This window comes from Leopardus geoffroyi, chromosome A2 (assembly GCF_018350155.1).
Source record: "Leopardus geoffroyi isolate Oge1 chromosome A2, O.geoffroyi_Oge1_pat1.0, whole genome shotgun sequence".
Taxonomy (NCBI): domain Eukaryota; kingdom Metazoa; phylum Chordata; class Mammalia; order Carnivora; family Felidae; genus Leopardus; species Leopardus geoffroyi.
The window spans coordinates 107,867,821-107,889,762 of NC_059331.1; the positions used below are offsets into that span (position 1 = coordinate 107,867,821).

Consider the following 21,942-nt stretch of genomic DNA (forward strand, 5'->3'; position numbering starts at 1 on the left):
AGACAGCATTAAGCTCACACATTTAATTGATGGGTTGTAGCTCACAAAATCATCATAAAATAGGATTAATCATAAGGATTGGAAGGGTGAGAGAAGGGCTTTATTTTTACTTTGCCAACAATTTTTTTAAAACCAGCAACATTATTTTTCTGGATATTTCCAGTAGAGTTGGATTGAATTTTTATGATCTTTTTCTCAGCCTTCTGAGGATTTTTGTTTAGCTCCCTGACATAACAAGATTTCATAACAAGAGACATATGTAGTAGGTCATCGGTTCTGATTCAAGATGGATTTTATTTACATAAAATATGGTAGAAATTTTGTTATATAAAATTATATCTTAAATTATGAAAGTAGTAAATACAATTTGTGGAATCTGTTAATCTTTCCTAAGTTACACATTTATTGTAATAGGAAAATATATTAAAATTTTTCACTATGCAAGTATGCATACTTGGAATATGAGAATCTGTAGACTGTTAACTTTCATTTTTAATATTGTATATGTTTTGCATTTAGTTCAGGTAGGTGAAACCAAACATTTCTAATTATAACACCTTTCATAAAAAAAATCATTATACCTAATTATTCTAACAATCTGGAAAATAATTTACATGATTTTAAAAGATTTATCTTCCATTTTATTTCATTTCAATAAATACTTGATTTTTTTTCCTAGAATATTTTAGGGATGATATGAGACTAAAATAAACCATTTGTACTTTCACAAAGCTGTAGAGTTAGAAAGGAAAAACCCATGTCACAAGTACACAAAAACTTGATATTGACTTTATATAGGCCACATTAGCATATGCAGTTGTTGTAACAGCTCAAGATGAGCATATTCATTTCAGCGTTGTGAAGGAAAAAAACACCTCCTCATTCTTTGACCAGAAAGCAATATATATAGTGTATATTTCATCTTTTCCAACTAGTTTACACCTGCAAATAATGTATTCAATCAGATAACAACATGCATTATCAGGAAGAAACCATTCTTATGACATAGATACTAATTTTAGAGACCACTAATAGAATAGAATCAGAGAGAATTTATATAAGGAGATATAATGGAAACAAACAAACAAATATCCACTTCCGTCTTGAAAACAATTTAAGATAAAAAGGGAATGTCCAAAGAGTTTGATATTTACTAAATAACTCACACTAAGGATTAGCAGAGCTCCAATACATCAAGAAAAGTTTCCACTCTATAAACGAAGTTTTAGAAAAGAAAAAATAAATAAAGATAGGATGAGAGAAGAGATGCATACATAAAAATTTTACAGACTGGTGTGGTAAGGAGGAAAAAATGGGGAAGAAAGGGAATTAAAAGAATGAATAACTGCAAGCTCATGATGGGAGACAAAATAAATTTATTTTAAGTACATCTATGGTACCAGTTGGAAAGTAATGCACCAAAAACAAAGTTGAGACTAAATCACAAGGAATATTAGATTAGTAGAGAGACCTTACAGAATGCAACAGTTCCCAACGTAAAACAGTGAAAGGGAACCACTGCAAAAGCAGCTCTGGTAACAAAGCCATGATCAGGGATAGCACAGCTAGAAATAGGAGGGGCAGGAGTTACAACAAGTGAGCAGGTCAGTCATAGCCTGCTCAGCGTCCCCATCAAGAGCAGTTACCAGTGGCATTTGCCTCCAGGATAATAACAGAGAAATAGTTCTTCCATAGAAGTACTGGTCTGCCACTGGGGACACAGTGCGGGCATTGGTATAGAAACAGAGCATTCTCAAAGGTGATCCAAAAGAAACTAGAAATTCAATGCAATTTCATTCAAACCTTTTTATTTTATTTTATTTTTTAAAAAATTTTTAAATGTTTATTTATTTTTGAGAGAGAGAGAGAGAGAGAGAGCAGAAGAGGGGCAGAGAGAGAGGGGGAGCCACAGAATCCAAAGCAGGCTCCAGGCTATGAGTTGTCAGCACAGAGCCCGACACAGGGCTTGAACCCTTGAACCATGAGATCATGACCTGAGCCAAAGTCAGATGCTTAACTGACTGAGCCACTCAGGTGCCCTTATTTTTATTTTTATTTTTTTTTTACTTGAGGCAATAACAAACTAGGAAGAGTAAATGTCACTAAATTTTGAGAGAATATTTAGGGAGATAGAGTATCTAAAATGTTCTATCCTTAGCATCAAAAGACCAACAAAGCAAAGCAAAGGGCAGCAATACTCTAACATATATATTATTTCATCATATATGAAATTATGTCAAAGCAGTGGTGAAAGAGTTGGACTAATGAACAGCTTTTCTTGAGACAATTACATTTCATTTTGAGGTGGAAAATGTGCTCCATGTCTATATAATCCATATCTTTCAATGCATTTCTAAGAGAAAATTCAATCTTTAAAGATTAAAGGTCAGAACCTTAAACAAAATGTAAAAGTAATAAAAGAAGATATACAGGAACATTTCATAATCTCGACTTGAGGAAAGAGTTTTCTAAAGCTTATAAAATAGAGACCTCGTTCTGCATAGAATTAGTAGATAAAATTTTGAATATTTATATGGACAAAAAAAAGAAGAAAATAAAAAATTGAAAGCACACAGAGCAAACTAGAAGAAAGCATCTGCAACACATATAAAATGATGGTGTTAATATTTATGCAATGAGATCTTAAAATGAACATAAAAAAGACAAATAAATCAAAAGGAAAATGGGCAAATAAAAGAGCATATGCTTTACACAAGAAATATAACACTTTGGTATACATAAGAAAAAAAAACTTGTTTGGAGCATCTGTTCTTTTGGCCTTATTTGATTATGGGGAAACATACTGCTGGGAATGGTTTTGGTAGATACACCAAACAAGGAAACCAACTGTATTGAATCAAACAATAGGCATGTGACCAAAGCCAGGCCAATGAGACAATTTTTCTCTGAAATTTGAACTTGAACTTTGATCTAAAGAGATAATTATGGGTTACTGATTCATCCATATGCGACAACCTGCAAACATGGTAATGCACAAGGCTTATTACTAAGAATGTACTACTATTATAATTTAATTGGGAAATTACCCCAATTGTACCATATCAGTCTGGACTATAATACCTATTATCCAGCAACTGATCTATTTATTCAGTGATTCTCCATGCTGCCTGCAAAGAATCAACTGGGGAGATTTTAAGAGATTCAAATGCTTGATATCACCCCCAGATAATCAGAATCTGCCCAAACTCTGCACCACTCTAAAGGAGTGTCCCATATCTGTGTCCTCATAGGGATTCTGTTTAAGTGGGCTCCAGGCTGGGTGTGAAGCCAACATGGGGCTTGAACTCACAACCCTGAGATCAAAATATGAGCTGAGATCAAGAGTTGGACAGTTAACCAACTCAGCCACCCAGGCACTGCCTCAACCCCCACCGCCGCGCCCCCCCCCCCCCCCCCCGCCTTCAGAGGCATGTTTTTAATTCTCATTCTTTAAGGATAAAAGAAACTGGTTTGCCAGGGCCTCTCCATGATATATCAGAAGTAACATGAAGTAGACTCCCGTGGAAGGGGGAATAATCTGGGAACAGAAAAGAATGCCAGCTGACCAGAGGGCAGTATTTTAAACAATAAAATTTGTTGTCTACCTTTTCTAGACAGAATGTTGACCAAAGTTTATGAAATACAACAATTCAACAGCACTGCTGATAAGATGTCTTACATGATAAAGGACTTGGAAAGGATAATAATGGAGAATTAGTGATGCAAGAAAACTTATATAAGTGAACTTCTCAGAATGAACCCATAGTTGGGACTTTAAATGACCCAAAGGAATCTTAGTTATTCCCAATGAGTGTGCGGAAAAAGATTCATGTTCATGTTGGTAGGAGTGGAGGTGATGGAAGAGATAAACAACATTAATTTATCTTAAACAAGAAGGGTAGTTAGACTCAGGAGTGCTAAGTTGTCATCAAAGAAACTGATGAGTGAATTCCAATGTGTTGATTTACTTCAATGGACCCAAACAACTACTTAGGAGTAGGCTAAATTCATCTGACTCCTTCCATAATGGTACTGCAGCCTTTTGCCTCACTGCACTAGACATTTATTCTAGCAACTGGATTTACTTTTCTTTCCCATTATGTTTCTGTCAATGGTTATAGCAATTGAGTTACTGAATGCCTCACACACTACCATAGTGTGTCACATACTGCTATCTCCTCTCAAAAAATTCCTTTCACAGAGAAAGAGGAAAGACTGTAGGCTGATGCCCCTAAGACTTGAAATCCTTATCTTGTGTTTTATTGGGCAGAAGCAGTTGGTCAACAGAACACTGAAATATCCTACTAAAGACTCAGTCACTGAATCAGTGGGGACACTTAAATGGTGTACTAGAAACCGATGTAGCACATGGTCTAAACTATATGACAATGCTTACTCATGTTGCAAAAAAAAAAACATGGTCTGGGGCCAAAGGGTGATTAAACTTAAGTGATTAAACTTACGTGATTAAACTTACAATTATTTTTAAGACTCACTGTGATGGTTAATTTTATGGTCAACTTGGTTGGGCCATGGGGTACCCAGATAGTTTATCAAACATAATTCTGGATGTTTCTGTGAGAGAGTTTTGGATGAGCTTAATACTTAAACTGTAGACTGTGTAAAGGAGATTGCCCTCCATAAGGTGGGTGGGCCTCATCCAATTAAGTAAAGGTCAAATTAGAATAAAAGGCAGAATAAAAGAGAGAACTCATCAGCCTGGTGGCCTTCAACCTAGGACATTGGCTCTTCCTGGTTCTAAAGCAGCTTGCCAGCCTTTAGATTCAGACTGAAACATAAACTCTAGATTTTGTACTTGTCAGTCTCCCATGGCAGGTAAGCCAATTCCTTATAATAAATCTCTCTATATATAACTTATTGGTTCTGTCTCTGAAGAACACTGACTCGTACCATACACTTTAAAAATTTTGCTTCCCATACCCTTGGTTTTGAACTATCATCATGTAGATGTTTTAACACCTCAGCAAAGAATGCTGCCATATGAGACAATACAGTTTTCAGTGAATTAGAAGCTAAGATTGACACCTGAGCATTTTGAGGCTTTTCACACCACTAGACAAACAAGCAAAAACAAAACAAAACAAAAAACAAACAAACAAATAAACAAAAAAGATATGGTGTCAACTGATGTAGTTGACTCTGATTCTCAAGGAGAAATAGGTTTGTGGCTGTACAATGGGAATAGAGACTACTAATAAGATCTCTCCCCTATCACTGGTTTGTCATGAAAGGCCAGGTTACATATAATAACAAATAACCCAAAATCTTACAGACATCACCTTACAGGGGCTTATTTATCCTCCATTCAATGGGGATCATGAGTAAGGTGATGTGTGTGTGTCTCCCTCTCTTCTTTCTCCCTCTCTTTACTCCGTGATACAAGCTAACAAAAGAGCCAATATCTAGAATACTGCTGGTTGCTCTGGCAAAGGAAAAGAAAGCATGGAATATCTACTTTCTGCCCACAGTTTATTGTGAGAGACCCATATGGACATTCTAAATAGCAAGGGAAAAGGAAGTACACTAAAATCAATGCCTGGGAAGAAACCTGGAAATATTTGATAGCTAACACAAATACTGCCATATACCACCATGTCTTTCAGTAAGGGTCAATGAAAGACTAATTCAGTCCTATAGAAACAATACTACCAATGTCTCAACTATAAGGGAAAAACAGGTAACTGCACCGGGTAAAAACATATAGGCAGGAGAAATGTTTTAAGTTTCAACTACAACTTTCAACCAGTTACAAAACCAGGGACAGAGACTTTACATGTGTCCCATTCCTTTTATTATTAAATCATCATTCCATTAAATTCATATTAAACATTTTAACTTTCCCCTAACATTTTTGTATGTTAAGTGCAAATGTAGAGAAAGAGAGGAGAAAATAGTCATCTCCACAGATGTTTCCAGCAAACCAGGATGGAGAGTGGGATATATGAGACTCTGCATTGTCTACATTTTAGGAGAATGTGTGTTTTCAGTTGTATATTTAGTAACAGCAATATACTGAATGGTATAATTTTGTTTTTCAACAAATATGTTCACAAAAGAAGGGATATTGGACAACCCAATGACTGGATTGTGCTGAACGCCTACTGCTGATTCCCTCTGAGAATTCACCTGTCATCCTCAGGTTATAGCATCCTCATGTATCTTTGAGGGAATAAGCCATTTAGATAGAACCTTGACAGGGCTGTGAGTCAAGATGGCCCATCCTAAACACGTCAAGGCTGTGCCTTGGGAAACAAGAGAAACCAATAAATATACTTCTCCATGGTATATGAATCTTGAGCAGAGATATAAGAATACCAAAAGCAACTGGAACCAATTCCTCTCAGCAATAATTCCCACAGACTTTGTCCTTTATCCATGCTTCTCCATGCCCTCAAATTGTCCTGATCCCTATCTTTAACAAAACAGAGTTCTTTTATTTTTCGATTAATTCTAGGAGTAACTTCATTCTGTTGTTCATAGAAAAGCAATCTAATTAATGCCATGTCCAACTTTGTAATTGATCAAAGGCATGCAAATAAAAATTACACAAATATATTTTCACCTGTCACATTGGGTAAAAATAGAAATTACTGAAGATAGTCAATTTAAAGAACATGGTGGGAAATAAGCCTTATATACTACTTCTGGGATTATCATTCAATACAAGCTTTTTGTATAGAACCTTGGCAGAACCTTACACAATTAAAATGGAAAATATTCTCATCAAAGCAATTCTACCTATTATCAACCTATTCTATGAAAATATTTGAATATGCTTTCAAAAACATAAATAAACTGATGTTAACCCAACATATTTGGTAATAATGTTAACATATTTGGTAATAAACATATTTGGTAATAATGTCAACTTAACATATTTGGTAATAAAAGCACAGACAATCTGAATGTTTATCAATAATGGGACAGTGAACAAAACTATGGAATACTGTACATCTCTTCAAAATAATGAAACTGATCAATATCTGTTCAACTTAAACAACATCCATCGTATGCTTTTGAGTAAAAAATAAGCAAGCTGCAGAGCAATAAAAGACCTATATTCAAGTTACATAAAAAAATCTATTCATCTATACAACATATATGTGTATGAATACATTATATATATGAATATATTATATGTAAATACATCACATATATACATTAGGTTTTATGTTCCCATAAGAAGCTTTGGGAGGATACACACAATTTGAAGTGGTAATATGTGAGGAGTATTAGTGCTTGAAGTGGGGCCGTTAACATATTTTCTAAGTAATATTTATTGAGTGTAGATTTTCAGAAGTACACACATTATTTTTTATTTTTTCAATATATTAAAATAGAGTGCAGGATAATATGATGGCTAAAATTGAAAGAGTGAAAGGAAACATGTTGTACATGTTTAAAGTGGAATAGGAAAAAATGAAATGAGGAAACAAGGCTAAAATCATTATTACTGCAGTACATTGATATGGAGCTACAAACATGTAATTATTAACTAATTACTGTAAATAGTACTGATAATAAATAACATTAGTTGAGGATATATGTAGTAAGCCTAGTCTTATATCTTCATAAGCATCATCCCATTTCACTTTATAATTATTCTATGACGCAGGTACTCATTTTAGAGAAAAAGGCAATGAAGACACAGAGGTTTGTAATTAGCAGTCAGTGGGCATTGCATTTAATTATGAAATACGGGAACATCCTGGACTTACTGGTCTAGATAGAACTAAAGAGGTCCTGGAATGGCTACTTTTGAATACATCACTGCTTAATCTTGCAGAATAAGAGCTACTGCTTCAAAATTTAGAGAATATTGAAGAACGAGAAAAAGAGCCACCCTGACTAAGCTTCCTTGTTAATAGCAAGACTTTACTTTGCTTCGCTTTCTTTTGATTGGGACTTCCTGTATGTGGTTCAGGCAGCCAAAAATCTGATCATGATATTTTAGATCCTGGAGTCTGGATCTTGACAAAGACACTGTTCTGAACTAAATGCTTATGATGATTCTGCCTTTGACAGCAAGGAGGTTCTACAGATCACTGCTCAGCTGGCATTGGACAACAGGTAGCAGGGAGTGGAAGAAAGAGATGAATATATTGAGGGTGCCTGTGCTAAATAGCTGTGTATTATTTACCTTTATTTAACATAAGACACAACGGTATACATTTTCTTCTGAGCATTTAAAACCATCCAATTTCAATATTTGGTTTCTGGTTTCCGAGGAAAACCTAGAAGACTTATTCCAATCACACTGATGTATTTTTATTGTTGTTGTTCTTGTTTTTTTCAAAAGAAGCTCATGTAAGCATTATAAAGCCTCTTACCACCTCACCTGGTCTAAGGTTTACTCTCACGTTGGGAGAGAAAACAGGTCAGTGGAAGTTACTAGTAAACTAGGCCAAATTAATGATGAGTGACTTCAGTGTATCAAAAGCACATGGCTCTGTTGGAAAAAATAAATGTATTTTACTACCCCTTACCTATGAATAAAGTATCTTGGAAAAGAGTGACAGTCACTAGATTTTGCAAGTAGTAAAGGAAACAATCATGTTATGATTTCTATTCTTTGTGAGCTAGCTTCTTCTTTATGGTAGATCTCCATTCGCTATGTAACAAGGAAAGGAAGAGGCAGTAGTTCTTCAGACAGATGGTCTGGATATTTAGGCAGCCAGCAAGCGAGTGTAAGTGATTAGCGGTGATAGTAACAGTACTCCACGGTACTTAAAAGGGAAAAATATGTGCTGGAAACAGACTATTTTGAAAAATAGCATCTGCACTGCTTACTGTTATAGAGTTGATATTCAATGTTGTTGTTGTTGTTTTTTTTTTGTATACTAATCTGGCTGTGTATTCAAATAACACTGTCTCTAGGTACATCAGGCTGCTTGATGTATTAATTACTATTAAACGAGTTAACGGTAACAATATTTTCCTTAGACTTACCCTGGCATCGGTCCGTTTCCAGAAAGACTGTAAACCTGACGAGGATTTAGTAGATACTGGAATTTTCTGTAAATTCTATAAAAAGGAAATTATGGGAAAAAAAAGAAATTGAGTGACACTCCCCAATGTTTAAATAGTTATATAGATGGTTATAACTAAATATATTTGAAAAATTTTACATTAATAATATTAGACATACAGTTTTTTATAAGAACTTAGGGTTATTTGAAAAGAGGCTTAGTAGCCAATATACAAGTAATATAGTTTATAATAGAGAGAATGATATTTGCATTCTAAATATGCATATACATTTAGAATATTCTCCATCCTGCTTTTGAATATTATTTGGCTAATTAGATTTCAAATATATTTTTTAAGAATATCAGAATAAAATTACTAACATACCTTCTCCTAATGGAGCCCTATGAAATTTACAGGTTATTGGGCCAAGCTAATCAATATGAAAACTATCCCACATATAAAATGGGACTGGGCATGCTGTATATATATGTAATCAAAGAATGTCCTCATCTGCTTAATTATGCCACATAAAGAATCATCTTGATCAGTCAGCTCACACAATTGCTAAACTGTATCAACAAGCACATATTTTTTTTGTTTATTTTTTAAATGTTTATTTATTTTTGAGAGACAGAGGGTGAGTGGTGGAGGGCCAGAGAGAGAGGGAGACACAAAATCTGAAGCAGGCTCCAGGCTTCGAGCTGTCAGCACAGAGCCCAGTGCAGGGCTCAAACTCACAAACTGCAAGTTCATGAACTGAGCCAAAGTCGGACGCTCAACCTACTGAGCCACCCGGATGCCCCTCAACAGGCACATATTAAATAATTTTTTTCTAAAAGAAATCAATCATCGTACAACAAATGCAGTACAAATATTTCTAAGTAGACACACATCCCATATTGCATTCTTAAATGAAATACTGAAATTGAAAGCATATATTTAGTTTTTTAAAGTCAGATTTCACATACATGGGAAAATTTTACCATATATTTTATAAGCACATTCATACTATGTTTCCTGATAGAAACTCTTCAAATTTACTGTGTAATATATGTTTTATCACTCCACTCCCAAATCTGCAATAATCTCACATTCTAGATCTTGATTAATTACATGATCTAGTGTCTCAAGAAAGACCTTAAGATTCATTCTTGGTACTTCTGGTACTTCTTTTTCCCCAGCACCTGAACCCAATGAGAGAACAATTTGGCACCTGCTATCAGTAATGTCAATCAAACCTGGTTATTCTCTGTCACTACCTTAGCTCAGGATTGCAAGCTGTCTCACCAGCTCTATAAAATTCTTGCTTATCCAGCCTTCTTACATAGTGCTGGTTAAGTACAGTCATGTTGTTTCCAGGATGAAACGTTTCTGCAAGTGTCAAGTTATTTATGATACAGAATTTTTTATTATATTTAAAATAGGTTACGCCTTACCTTTCCCCTGATTTTCCTGAAACTTTAATCTCAGGGATTATCTCCTGGTTCCCTAAAAAACACCACACCACTTCACAAATCGTTCTTTTTTCACCTGGCAAACATCTACTATATCACAAGCAACTCAAAAGCTACTTCCTGTCCAAAGAAACTTCTCAGTCTTCAGAGATAGCTATTTCTCCCTTTGAACTTCAACAGCATTTTTATTTTAAACATTTTTAGTTTGTCATTCATCTTGGGGTACTGCAGTTTATCTGTTTGTGCCTGCTTCCTTGCGTGGCTATATCATGGGTCTTTTATCCCCACTTCCTAGTAGAGTTTGGATTCATTAAGGTTTTGTTGTTTGAATGAATGAATGAATGAATGAATGGTATGTGAACATTTTCACACCTGTTGACTGGTATGGAACACTTTGTGTAAATATATAATTTTGTAACCTTTTGCGAGTTATCTAACATATCAAAGTTAAAAACCAATTATTTTTAAAGGAAACCCTGAATGGAATATCATTATTTCTGAAAGATGATTCTTCTTCATTCACAAAAATTAGGAGCATTGCAGTATCATCCCTCCTGCTATTAAGTTTAATTTACTTCTGACTTTAGTCTATCTATGTAGTTTTTTTCTTAATGGGATAAGGGGGAGTCAGATACTCACTTAAGCTCATCATGCATGATCCATATTCTCCTAAAATGAAAGGAATGCTTTCCCTTTGAAAATATACCTTTTCTTTCTCTTCATACTTCATTTATCTCTACTTTCCAACATCAATTTAATGCTTACCTAATTCCGTATAAAGAGTTTTTTTTTTGCAAACATCCATAATATATAAAGCTGACAGACTGTACGTAGTAAAGGAGAAAATATTTTTTGTTAATTATTTAATTGCGATTTTGTATCTCTAAAAGTGAGGTAACTGTTCTCTTTAATAAAACCATTTTTATTAAGCCACTAGTAATTTAAAATAATTTCTATCATGTTTAGCAGAGTAAAAACATATACAACTACATGTTGATAAAGGAAACAAAACTTTCTAAGCAGAAATAATATTTTGTTGATTGGAAAAAGAATAGCACTCTTCTTTTCACTAAAATAAAGCCGGAAAGTTAGATGGCAAGAAAAGAAATTATAAAATTCCATTTACCTTGAAAACAATTCCACTTATCATGAGAATCACAATGCAAATTTCCGTTTTATTATCATAGTGTTTGTATGGATGCTTTCATCTCATTTTTTTTGTTGAGATAAGTAAAGACTTCTAGAAATTATAGCAGACGCAACTGCATTTTTGTTTATGACATGCCTTTTTATAAGGACATAAGATTTACTCTTCAATGGGATTTTCAGATATTTATTAATTATTATGATTTAATCATTAATGTATTACAAAAATGAAACTTCTGCATTGTCTGCCAGAATGCTGAGACACCTGATAATGAACCTTATTATAATTCAGATTATAATTCAGATTGTTTTCCTTAAGGATATATGGCATCACGTACTACAAAAACTCACATGTAGAAAATCATTTTAATACAATTTATCTAGAAGCTGTATATAAATTCTGTTCCTCACTACTTAGTGATAATTTACCTGAAGTCACCTTGTTGACCACTTAGAGAACCAATTTTCATTCAACACTATTTATGGAGCCATGTTGTATGCAAAGCTCTTTGTTAAGGGCTAGGGGTGATAGGGTAGACAGAACTCAGATACCCAAGATTGATAATAAAAATATTTATAAGAAGCCATTATTATATTAATTTTAACTATATAAGAATAAGGAGAGATCATATCGATATATTACACATTGACTCTAGAATTATTTATTTCACATTAAAATTCGCAAACCATAGTGAATAATGCTTTAAAATGTTTTTACACTGTAATTCTATGGGGCACTTTGGTGGCATAGTCCGTTAAGCGTTCGACTTCAGCTCAGGTCATGATCTCACGGTTCGTGGGTTCTAGCCCCTCATCAGGCTCTCTGCTGACAGCTCAGAGCCTGGAGCATGCTTCGGATTCTGTGTCTCCCTCTCTCTCTGCCCTTCCCCCGCTCATACTCTGTCCTTCTCTCTCTCAAAAATGAATAAACATTAAAAAAATTAAAAATAGATAAAAGTAAATAAAATGTCTTTACACTCCAATTCTAGTTTATCTTTTACATACATATGACATAGAAAAGGAACCTGATTTTTAAAAACATACCTTTCTCCTTGTTTTCCACCACTTTTGGGATTCACAAAAACTAGAAGTGGATGAGTACCAGGAACAGGAGTAATCTAGAAGAAATTTGGATAGATGGTCAAATTATTCGCATTATGTATGAAAAGGACCCTTGTAATTTCTATTTCATGAAATACCAATTAGCAATTTTAAGAATATGGCTCTTCAGTTCTGTAATTTGGGTGGATAGATCTGTTTAACAACTCAATTGAACCCTATGTTTTTACTATATCAAACAGGCATATCCACACCACAAAGACAGGTAGGGTCCAGCTAGGTATAGGGCAGAGAGGAAGGTAGCCATGAAGAAGGAATGGTGACTGAATAGCCATGAGATGAAAACAAAAGGTACAATTTGCAGGACAGTGAGTAAACCAGACAGAATGAAACAGAAGATAGCGGGAGGAAAATGATTAGAAGAAAATAAAGGGATTAAATTATAGACAGCCCTGACTTTATAGATGACAGCTCCTTTAGAGGTTTGTGGCATGTGTGGAATCCATCTACGCAATCTCTTGCCAACTAGAATCTCAGTAAGATGGTTTGAGGTCTCCTTCAGCCTAACCGCTCCCCTGTACACAATTTTTCCTCAATATTTTCTTTCCCTGCCTGGGGAGTAGAAGACCAGTGAATCAAGTCTGTTTGCTAACCAGGAATCCGCAAACTGACTGTGCTCCTACTATATACCGATACTGATTTCTTGGTTGAACAAGAAAATATTGCCTGTCCTAGTGCAGCTTATGTTCTAGTCGAGACATAGACAATAAGCAAACAAATAGGTAGTTAGCAGTAAAACATACCATGAAGAGAAATAAATCAAATAAAATGATAGCACTTTATTGGTGTGAAGGGGGTAAAGCTGTTTTTGATAGGATGGTAAGGAAGAATTCTTGCATTTTGCCTGACTTCAATGTTAATAGGTAGACTCTTAAATGCATGTGTTCCTATTCAATCTACCACTATAAAAATTCTGTCTAAATACAGTTTGACAAAAAATATTTAGTAACAAAATATGCAACTACTGGAGCCCTCTTGATATTAAACTGAAAAGTTCTTGATCAGTTTACTTTCTGAAAGTAGATTCAGGCTATCCTTTATTGCTATGTTTTTTTTTTTTTTTCTATCTCAGAAAGTATTCTAAAATATGTAATGAGACACTTAAAAACAACCATTTTACCATATGATATCCTTTCTTACCTTTTGTTCAAACAACAGAAATTAAAATATTCTTCTAATACACTTTCCTCCAATCTTAAGTGAACTGTAATTTTTCCAGTGATTATAAGCACTAGAAAAATGTTAAAATCTTCACATTAGTTACAGAAGGCTGAGTAAAATATTCTTAATTCTTCTACTCTTACTCAACTTGTCACTTTCATCTATTGTATCTGTCTCTGTTTTGCTTTCCTCTGTGAAGAGGACAAGGGTTCCTTGTTCCTGGTTTGGTTCTAATTTAGGTAGGAGATGAGACATATAAAGTGGATTTGTAGCAACTTTCCTGTAGCAAACGTGTTCAATCAATTAACATATAGACAGTGCCTCCTAGGTTGCAGTGTGTGCCCTTCTCCCCTCATTTAAAAGCTAGAATAAAGAAACTACACAAACACAACTTTATGTAAAGACTTATATTCAATTTCCTTTATTTTTTTTTATCCTATTATAGAATTAGAAAGAACTCCTGAAGTTTTCACATTCAAAAAAAGTAATGGTAACAGATGTGGATTTTTATTTTTGCACCTAATTTGAATTGTTACTCCTTATTTTTAAATAAGGGTGAGAATCTCAAGGTAAATAAAGGTTTTCAAGCACAACATTAAGTCTGAACCCAAACACTCATTAAGATGATCTTCTCCAAACTCAACATTCAGCTTACAGTTCTATTAAAATAAATTAGATTATATTAAATTCACACTGGGTCAAATATTTACAATGTATTTTTAAATATTTTTGAATGCCTTTCAGAAATACATGTATAATGGAATATTTAAAGGCATCATAACCATTTATCAAATAAAGGTTAGTAGCAAGCTATAGAACAACTGTGTTCTAAGGTGCACATTATTACCATCAAATAAATATCCCACTAGAATACAGTGTAGAGGATCTCAAAATACAAAAAAAAAAAAAATGTAGATGTTATTTTTAGAGGTGGGTAAATGGATAAATAGGTCAAATGAATTAGAAAATAGAAGATAATTTAGATAAAGAACAAATTTAGAAGAATGGGGATGCTCTGTAAGCACAAAAGTCAAATATGCCAAATGGAAATACAGGAAGAATAAAATCACTTAGCAGTCTTTTCCTTGTATATATTCGTATCACAAAGTAGGCTTATGAAATAAGACTAAATACAAATAAAATACTGAAAACTTGAGATATCTATTTATCAGTTACCTGGCACTGTGGAACACGGCTTCTTTTTTTTTTTTTTTTTTAACATTTATTTATTTTTGAGACAGAGACAGAGCATGAACGGGGGAGGGTCAGAGAAAGAGGGAGACACAGAATCTGAAACAGGCTCCAGGCCTGAGCTGTCAGCACAGAGCCCGACACGGGGCTTGAACTCACGGACCTCGAGATCATGACCTGAGCCGAAGTCAGCCGCTTAACTGACTGAGCCACCCAGGCGCCCTGGAACACAGCTTCTTTGACATTGATGTTAGATAAACTCCTGACGTAACACAATCTATATTTAAGGGATAATATGTGATTAAACGCCAGCACCACAAAGACACTGGTGTGAAGGGATCATTTAATGGTGTTACACTGGAAAGGTCAAGGTATTAAGCAAATCTAGCATGTTTTTCAAGCCCCTATTCAAAAAGCTTTAACATCTGGCTACACTTTGTTACTATAAGAATACTAACCCACCAGAGTAAATTTGGGGGCCAGAAGACCAAAGATAGAATTCCTAAATTTGAGAGCACCAAAACTGTAGTCCTGCATGATCATTTTCAGGTCTGACATGTTAAAAATAACAACTACTTTGTGCACTAATACTCCTGGAAGAAGGAGCAGCATCTTACTGTCAAAGACTGCCACTGTCATTTACTTCTACTTCTCTTCATCTTTATCGAAAGAGCCCTGGGCAAAATTTTGAAAGACTGGCCCTTCCCATCATACCTGTACCTTGGACGCTATTGCTGCTGTTTGCAGAATTTAAATACGTATTTCTTTTGAAGAGTTTTAATAAGGTGTAACTTTTGGTGTCTTGCCATATAAGCATGCAAATAAATAGTCTAAGTAGAAAAAAAATGTGTCTATGTTTCGTCTATAATTGGAAGTTGCTATGGATTGAATTGTGTTTCCCCCAATTTTATGTTGAAGCCCTACCCCACAGTGTGGTGGTATTTGGAGAGAGAACCTTTGGGATTCAAGGAAGGTTAGATGAGAGTGGGAGCTTCATGATGGGACTAGTACCCTTAAAAAAGGAAGATCTACCCCTGCCTCTGCACACACAAAGAGGTAACGTGAGGACAAAGGGAGATGGCAGCCACCAATAAGCCAAGAAAAGAAGCCTCAGAATGAAATATAACTTGTCACCCTGATCTTGAACTGTCCAGACTTTAGAACTGTGATAAATAAATGTCTCTTATTTAAGCCACCCATCTATGATACTTCATTACAGCAGCCCAAGGCGAATGATACAGAAGTGTTTTGTGGAAACTCAAGATATGCTCTTTAAAAAGGAAGCGTAACAGCTTCTAGTCATCTTCCTCTGGATGCCAGCATGAAATGTGATATTCTAAGGACCAGCAGCCATCTTTGCTAATGAGGTGACCTTGATGATGCCACAGATGGAGGACAGGAAAGATAGAACCAGCCCTGGTAAAAATGTGGAACTGTCTTATTAGACATACTTCTGGAGATCCTCCTTCTAGACTTTATTTACAGTAAAGAAAAATTGATGGTTAACTTCTCTAAACCACTGTTATGTTTTATTTGTTTTTGTTTTTGTTCTTTCTCCATTATATGCTGCAGAACCTAATTGTCACTGGTATGAAAGATCCACAAGGGCACAGAATTGAATATAGATGGACCCAGGCATAGAAACTTCATACTTCATCAAACTTGTTAATATTTCTAGACCCTAAGTGAAGAACAGAGACTTGATATCAAAATTCTTGAAGAGAATCTGTATCTTATTTTATTTTACATTATGTTATTCTCCTTATTGAGAATGGGGATACTCATTATCAGTTAATCCTCTTGTAGCTTGAAGAGTATGAAATGAGGGAAAAATACAGGTATTACTAGATGTGATATTTTAATTACTTAATCCGATCTATTTGATTCCACATTTTATTTTCCTGGGAGGTCAATATCAGGTAAGAACTAACTTATCAAATTCAAAATTCAGATTAGCGGAACTAATTTGTATTGAAATGTAAATCATATATACTTAAAATAATTTAAGCATATTAAAAGAATACAAAGTTTTTCTTTGTTTCTGAAACTCAATACATCTGATTTTGATGAATAAAGTTTTATGGAAATATCTTACACTAATTTTGTATATTTTGAAGTGATATTCAAATAACATTTTTTCCTGAACCAATTGAGACTAAGTTGATAAGATGATATTTTATCACTCTTGTTTACTTTAGATTTGCCTTTACACAAGAACATGAACATAACACAACTGTCTGTCAAAAACGGGAAGTTAACATGATTCTGTACTAGCTGCTTTTGTTATAAAAGCCATTACTGGACAACTGATAAAACCTGATGGAATCCAAGAATTAGATAGCACTAATATATCAATCTTTAGTTTACTAATTCTCTTTGAACTATATCTAATATAGTTTTTAATGTGATGAATTTTCAATTTTTATTTCATACAAAAATTTTAAAGATGTAAAATTCAGTTATTTTAATTCTTTAATTTTTTTTTAATGTTTATTCATTTTTGACAGAGAGAGAGTGAGTGAGGGGTGGAACAGAGAGAGAGGGAGACACAGAATCTGAACCAGGCTCTGAGATGTCAGCACAGAGTGTGATGTGGGGCTTGAACCCAAGAACTGGGAGATCATGACCTGAGCCAAAGTCAGATGCTTAAGTGACTGAACCACCCAGGTGCCCCAAGTTATTTTACATACTGACTTACTACCATCCTAAAATATTGTACCCTTTTCTAATAAATTTTTGTGGAAGGGGAGGGAAAACCAAAATATACGTACATAAAAAAATTGTCAGCCTAAACTGATTTGTTCTTGGAAGTAAATATTTCTATAGCATTTGCAGTAATCTTAAGTGGAAGAATAGATAAGACAGGTGAAAAGCCAGTTGCTCTGTTTGAAGCTCAGAAGAACCCTGACCCTGTCCTCAGCCTTCCATTGTCCCACCATTGTGCTTGAGACATCTCTCTACAGAACCCTGGGCTTTTCAGACAAGTTTTGAAGATACAATGCAGTAGGAAATATGGTATAACAAAGACAATATTTACAAAGGGAGGAAATGCTCAAGATAACTGAAATCTTGAAGAATGGTTATAAATTGGATAAAGGGCATTCCAGGATGTGAAAGTTTATACTGGATTCTTCTCTGTAGAGAAGAGAGCTAATCCCATGAAATCTTACTCACATAATGGGGTCATTTCATATAGTAAATATTAAAGGGCATGACTTGACTCAGACTGGTTTTGGGTCCCAGTTTAATGACTCCTTTCTCTCTCTATTCTCCCTCTTGGTAATCTCATTTCATATTAATGGTTTTAAGTACCATCAATATGACTTTCACTTCCAAATGTGTATCTATCCTCTGCTCTGAATTATAGATTCACTTATTTGCCTGCCGACTTAACATCTCCACTTAGATGTCCAACAGTATCAGAAATTTCTGTCTAAAACCTATTGACCCAGACCCTTCTCCATGTCAGTCACTGGCAACTCCATCATTTCAGGTGAATGGGCCAATCATCTTAAAGATGTACCTAATTTCTACTTCGTAATAAACCCTACACACATCTATCAGCATATCCTGTTGCCTGTGTCTTCAAAATATATGGAGAATCCATCTCTTCACCTCTCCTGCTCTACTCTGGACATACCTCTATCCTACAAACCCTAAATAGCTAGTTAAAATCTCCAACCTAGACTCTTTGGTCCCTAACATTCTCAACAAGAGTAAGCCTTTCAACAGTTAAGTCAAGATCATGTTCTATTTTTCCATCTCTCTCAGAGGGAAAGTCAGAATTCTTATACAGGCCTTGGGGGCTCTGTACGTCTAGCTCCTCTTGCTTCTCTAAAGTAGTCTTCACCAGTTTCCATGTTGCTCACGCTGCACCAACCAGGCAGTTGTTCTTGTTGATTCTAGAACTTGCCAGGCACGCACTTGCCTTAGGGCTGCCCATTCGCTGGATATCCACAGACTAAAGACCTCAACTAAGTCTTTACTCAAATATCACACTTTAATGAGGCCAAATCTGGCCATGTTACTTAATATTAGAGACAATTCTAACTCTCAGTCCTGACACTTCATATGGAGCTCCATTTTTTCCATATTATTGATAAGCTAGCACATTACAACTATGGGAACAGGAACTCAGTTTAAAGGTTGTTGCATTACTTACAGTGTAGAGTAATAATTCTGGACTTAGGGAGTTAAAATGACAATGAAGAGCTACTTATGGAAGAGCCAAGTGGCTTGAGATTCCTAAAGTAGTCAAGGGGTGCGTGCGCACACGTGCGCGCGCACACACACACACACACACACACACGCACACAGTCCAATCAAATAATGGGAAATTAATTGTATACACACACTATAAAGTCATTTATACTACACATGGGTGTGTGTATGTGTGTGTGTGTGTGTGTGTGCGTATATATATATATATGTGTGTGTATATATATATATATATATATATATATATTTACAGTCTTGGTAATTAAAAGAATGAGATACTGCAAATAAGAAAGACAGTAGGGACAGGGAGAAGCACTGTGGCAGGGCATGGCACTGGCTCAGTTTTACATGTTTAAATATAAAGGTTCCCTGTTCTTTCTAGTGTTGAGTATCACAAACTGGACTTTTTGGTTCTCAAGTGACCCTTTAATTTGGAAATTCTTCTCAGACAGTAATTAGGGACAAGGAAACTTCAGTTGAATACAGTTTAAACCATGGTTCTGTTTCACCTATTTGTTCACATGCGAATACTTACTGCATTTTTACATCTCGTGCGTGTTAGAAATTGTAGTTTCAATTACATTCGATCATATGTATTAAGTGTAAACCTATGGTATGAGCAATGACAAAGACAGAGTGCCTAACTACCTCTATTTGAAGTCCCCTAGGACCCGGGTTAATTAATGAGACTCATCCTAAGGTTATACATGATCTATTACTTCCTCTAATTAGAAATAATAATCCTGATCATTATGCTGGTTAGCTGGAAAGAAGTAAGATGAATGTGCTTAACTATGATTAATAGTCTTCTTTAAGCAGGGTAGATCTCTTCTGTCATGGACTTCTATGCAAACTGGCCTGCAACTCAATGCTTTTTCGTGATACACATTTTTTAAAACTCACAGAAAAATTAACTTTCTGGCATATCTTTTTATCTTTCCTGATAAAGAATAACCATGTTATTATTTTTAAGTTGATTCTCACAACAAAGTTTATTTTTCTACTTTGCATTAGCTATCCAATAATTTATTCTTTCATTTTTTTCTATTTTCCCCCAAATTATGTGAATACCCATGTGTATTAATTTTAGTCCATACTGCTGAGGTGAAAGACTATTGCACATGATTTATATACCAACATTTAAAATTCAAAAAAAATTATGATGACAATAATTAAGGTATTTATTTACTCCTGTTTTATAAGGCTGGTGTCTACCCTGTCCTGACTAACAACTTTACCTGATAAATTCACACTCTAAAGAAAATTTAGAAAAGTTATTATCTGTTTTGTGAGATGCAATATGTCCACAGAGAAAGGCAGGTAGTCAGAACAAGTTGGTCAAGAAGTTAGCATTTATATACCTGTTAAACTTTGTTAACCAAGGAGGTCAGGTATCTTAGGAGTAAAACACATAAACCCTGAGTCAGACTGACCTTATCAAACTTTGGCTTTACCACTGACTAAGTGGGAGGCCCTGGAAATAACTTTGCCTTTGAACATCAGTATCCTCATTTTGAAAGTCATGATAATAATGATGATATGTATTATATGTTTATTGAGAAAATTAAGGATAGTTATCTCATATGTTTATTGAGAAGATTCACTTACTTAGTCGGCCTAAGATATTATCACCGTGTCTACCATATACTGTTTGACAAATGGTGCACGTTTAACTTTCATGTTGAGAAGTATGTATCTAGCCATGTGTGAAATGTACTTGATTTTTAAATTAATTCTCCATTCTGATATTTTCATCACTGGAACCCAGAATGACTGAAGATGTAATTAATCAACACTTGCAGCTGGTGTATTAGATTTGTAAATGTTGATATTTTTCACAAAAATTTAATAGGATCACTTAAGTTTTTTTTTCTATCCAAGTAGACAGACTTCATATTTGAGTCTTTCAACGAGATTGCTAAACATATAAAGATGACTACCAAAAAGTGTAGATCCTGATTTACTCTTTTAGTACTCTCTTAATACTCTTTTAATTTTACTCTTTTAATTTTTAAACTTTCTAACCAATGTAACAATTTCATCATTTAGAATTTCTTCTTTTTATATTTGAGTTTAATAACACTTAAAAAATTTCTGTTCACAATGTGTTTTATTAGATCAAAAACAAATCAGCAATCCGGTTATCAGTATTTACGCAATTATTATTAAATTTTTAATGAGATCTTCAAAATAATGAAGAAACATGCATTTAGGCAACTACTATGTGCTCTGAACTGTGCTTCCAATATAGGGAAATATAAAACACATAATCCATAATATCATAGATAAAATAATTAATGAAAAGGGAAGATACAAAGTTCTGTATATTGAAGGCAAGAGAATGTGACAAAATATATTTTTGTTTGGTAAGTGGTTGGTAATTTTTTTTGGAGAACATGAAACTTGAAGCATATTGTTGTAAGAAAAGGAAATGAAAATTAGAAGAGAGAAATATATAGGTAAAAAAGCAAAAAAAAAAATGAATGCACAATGTCACAAAGATTTAGCCAACTTCACGTGTTGGTTGGAGTGAAAAATAAAGGCAAATAAATACAATCCACACAATCTCTAGGATGTCTAAAAATGTAGGTTGAAAGTAATCTTACTGCTGATGTCCGAGATACTAGGGTACTAAAAACAGATTTTGAGTTACCTGTGTTTA

At 34.5% G+C, this 21,942-nt stretch overlaps 1 protein-coding gene across 10 annotated transcripts in view; it reads right to left on the bottom strand.

Moving 5' to 3' along the window:
- Positions 1-21,942, bottom strand: part of DGKB (diacylglycerol kinase beta) — a 714,685-nt gene that overhangs the window by 435,907 nt on the left and 256,836 nt on the right. For all 10 annotated transcript variants that reach the window (XM_045494973.1, XM_045494971.1, XM_045494970.1 and 7 more), the window contains 2 exons: positions 12,636-12,709; positions 8,971-9,045 (listed from right to left, as the gene is read on the bottom strand). In XM_045494973.1, coding sequence (XP_045350929.1) covers positions 8,971-9,045; positions 12,636-12,709 — 149 coding nt within the window. The remainder of the gene's footprint in view (positions 1-8,970; positions 9,046-12,635; positions 12,710-21,942) is intronic.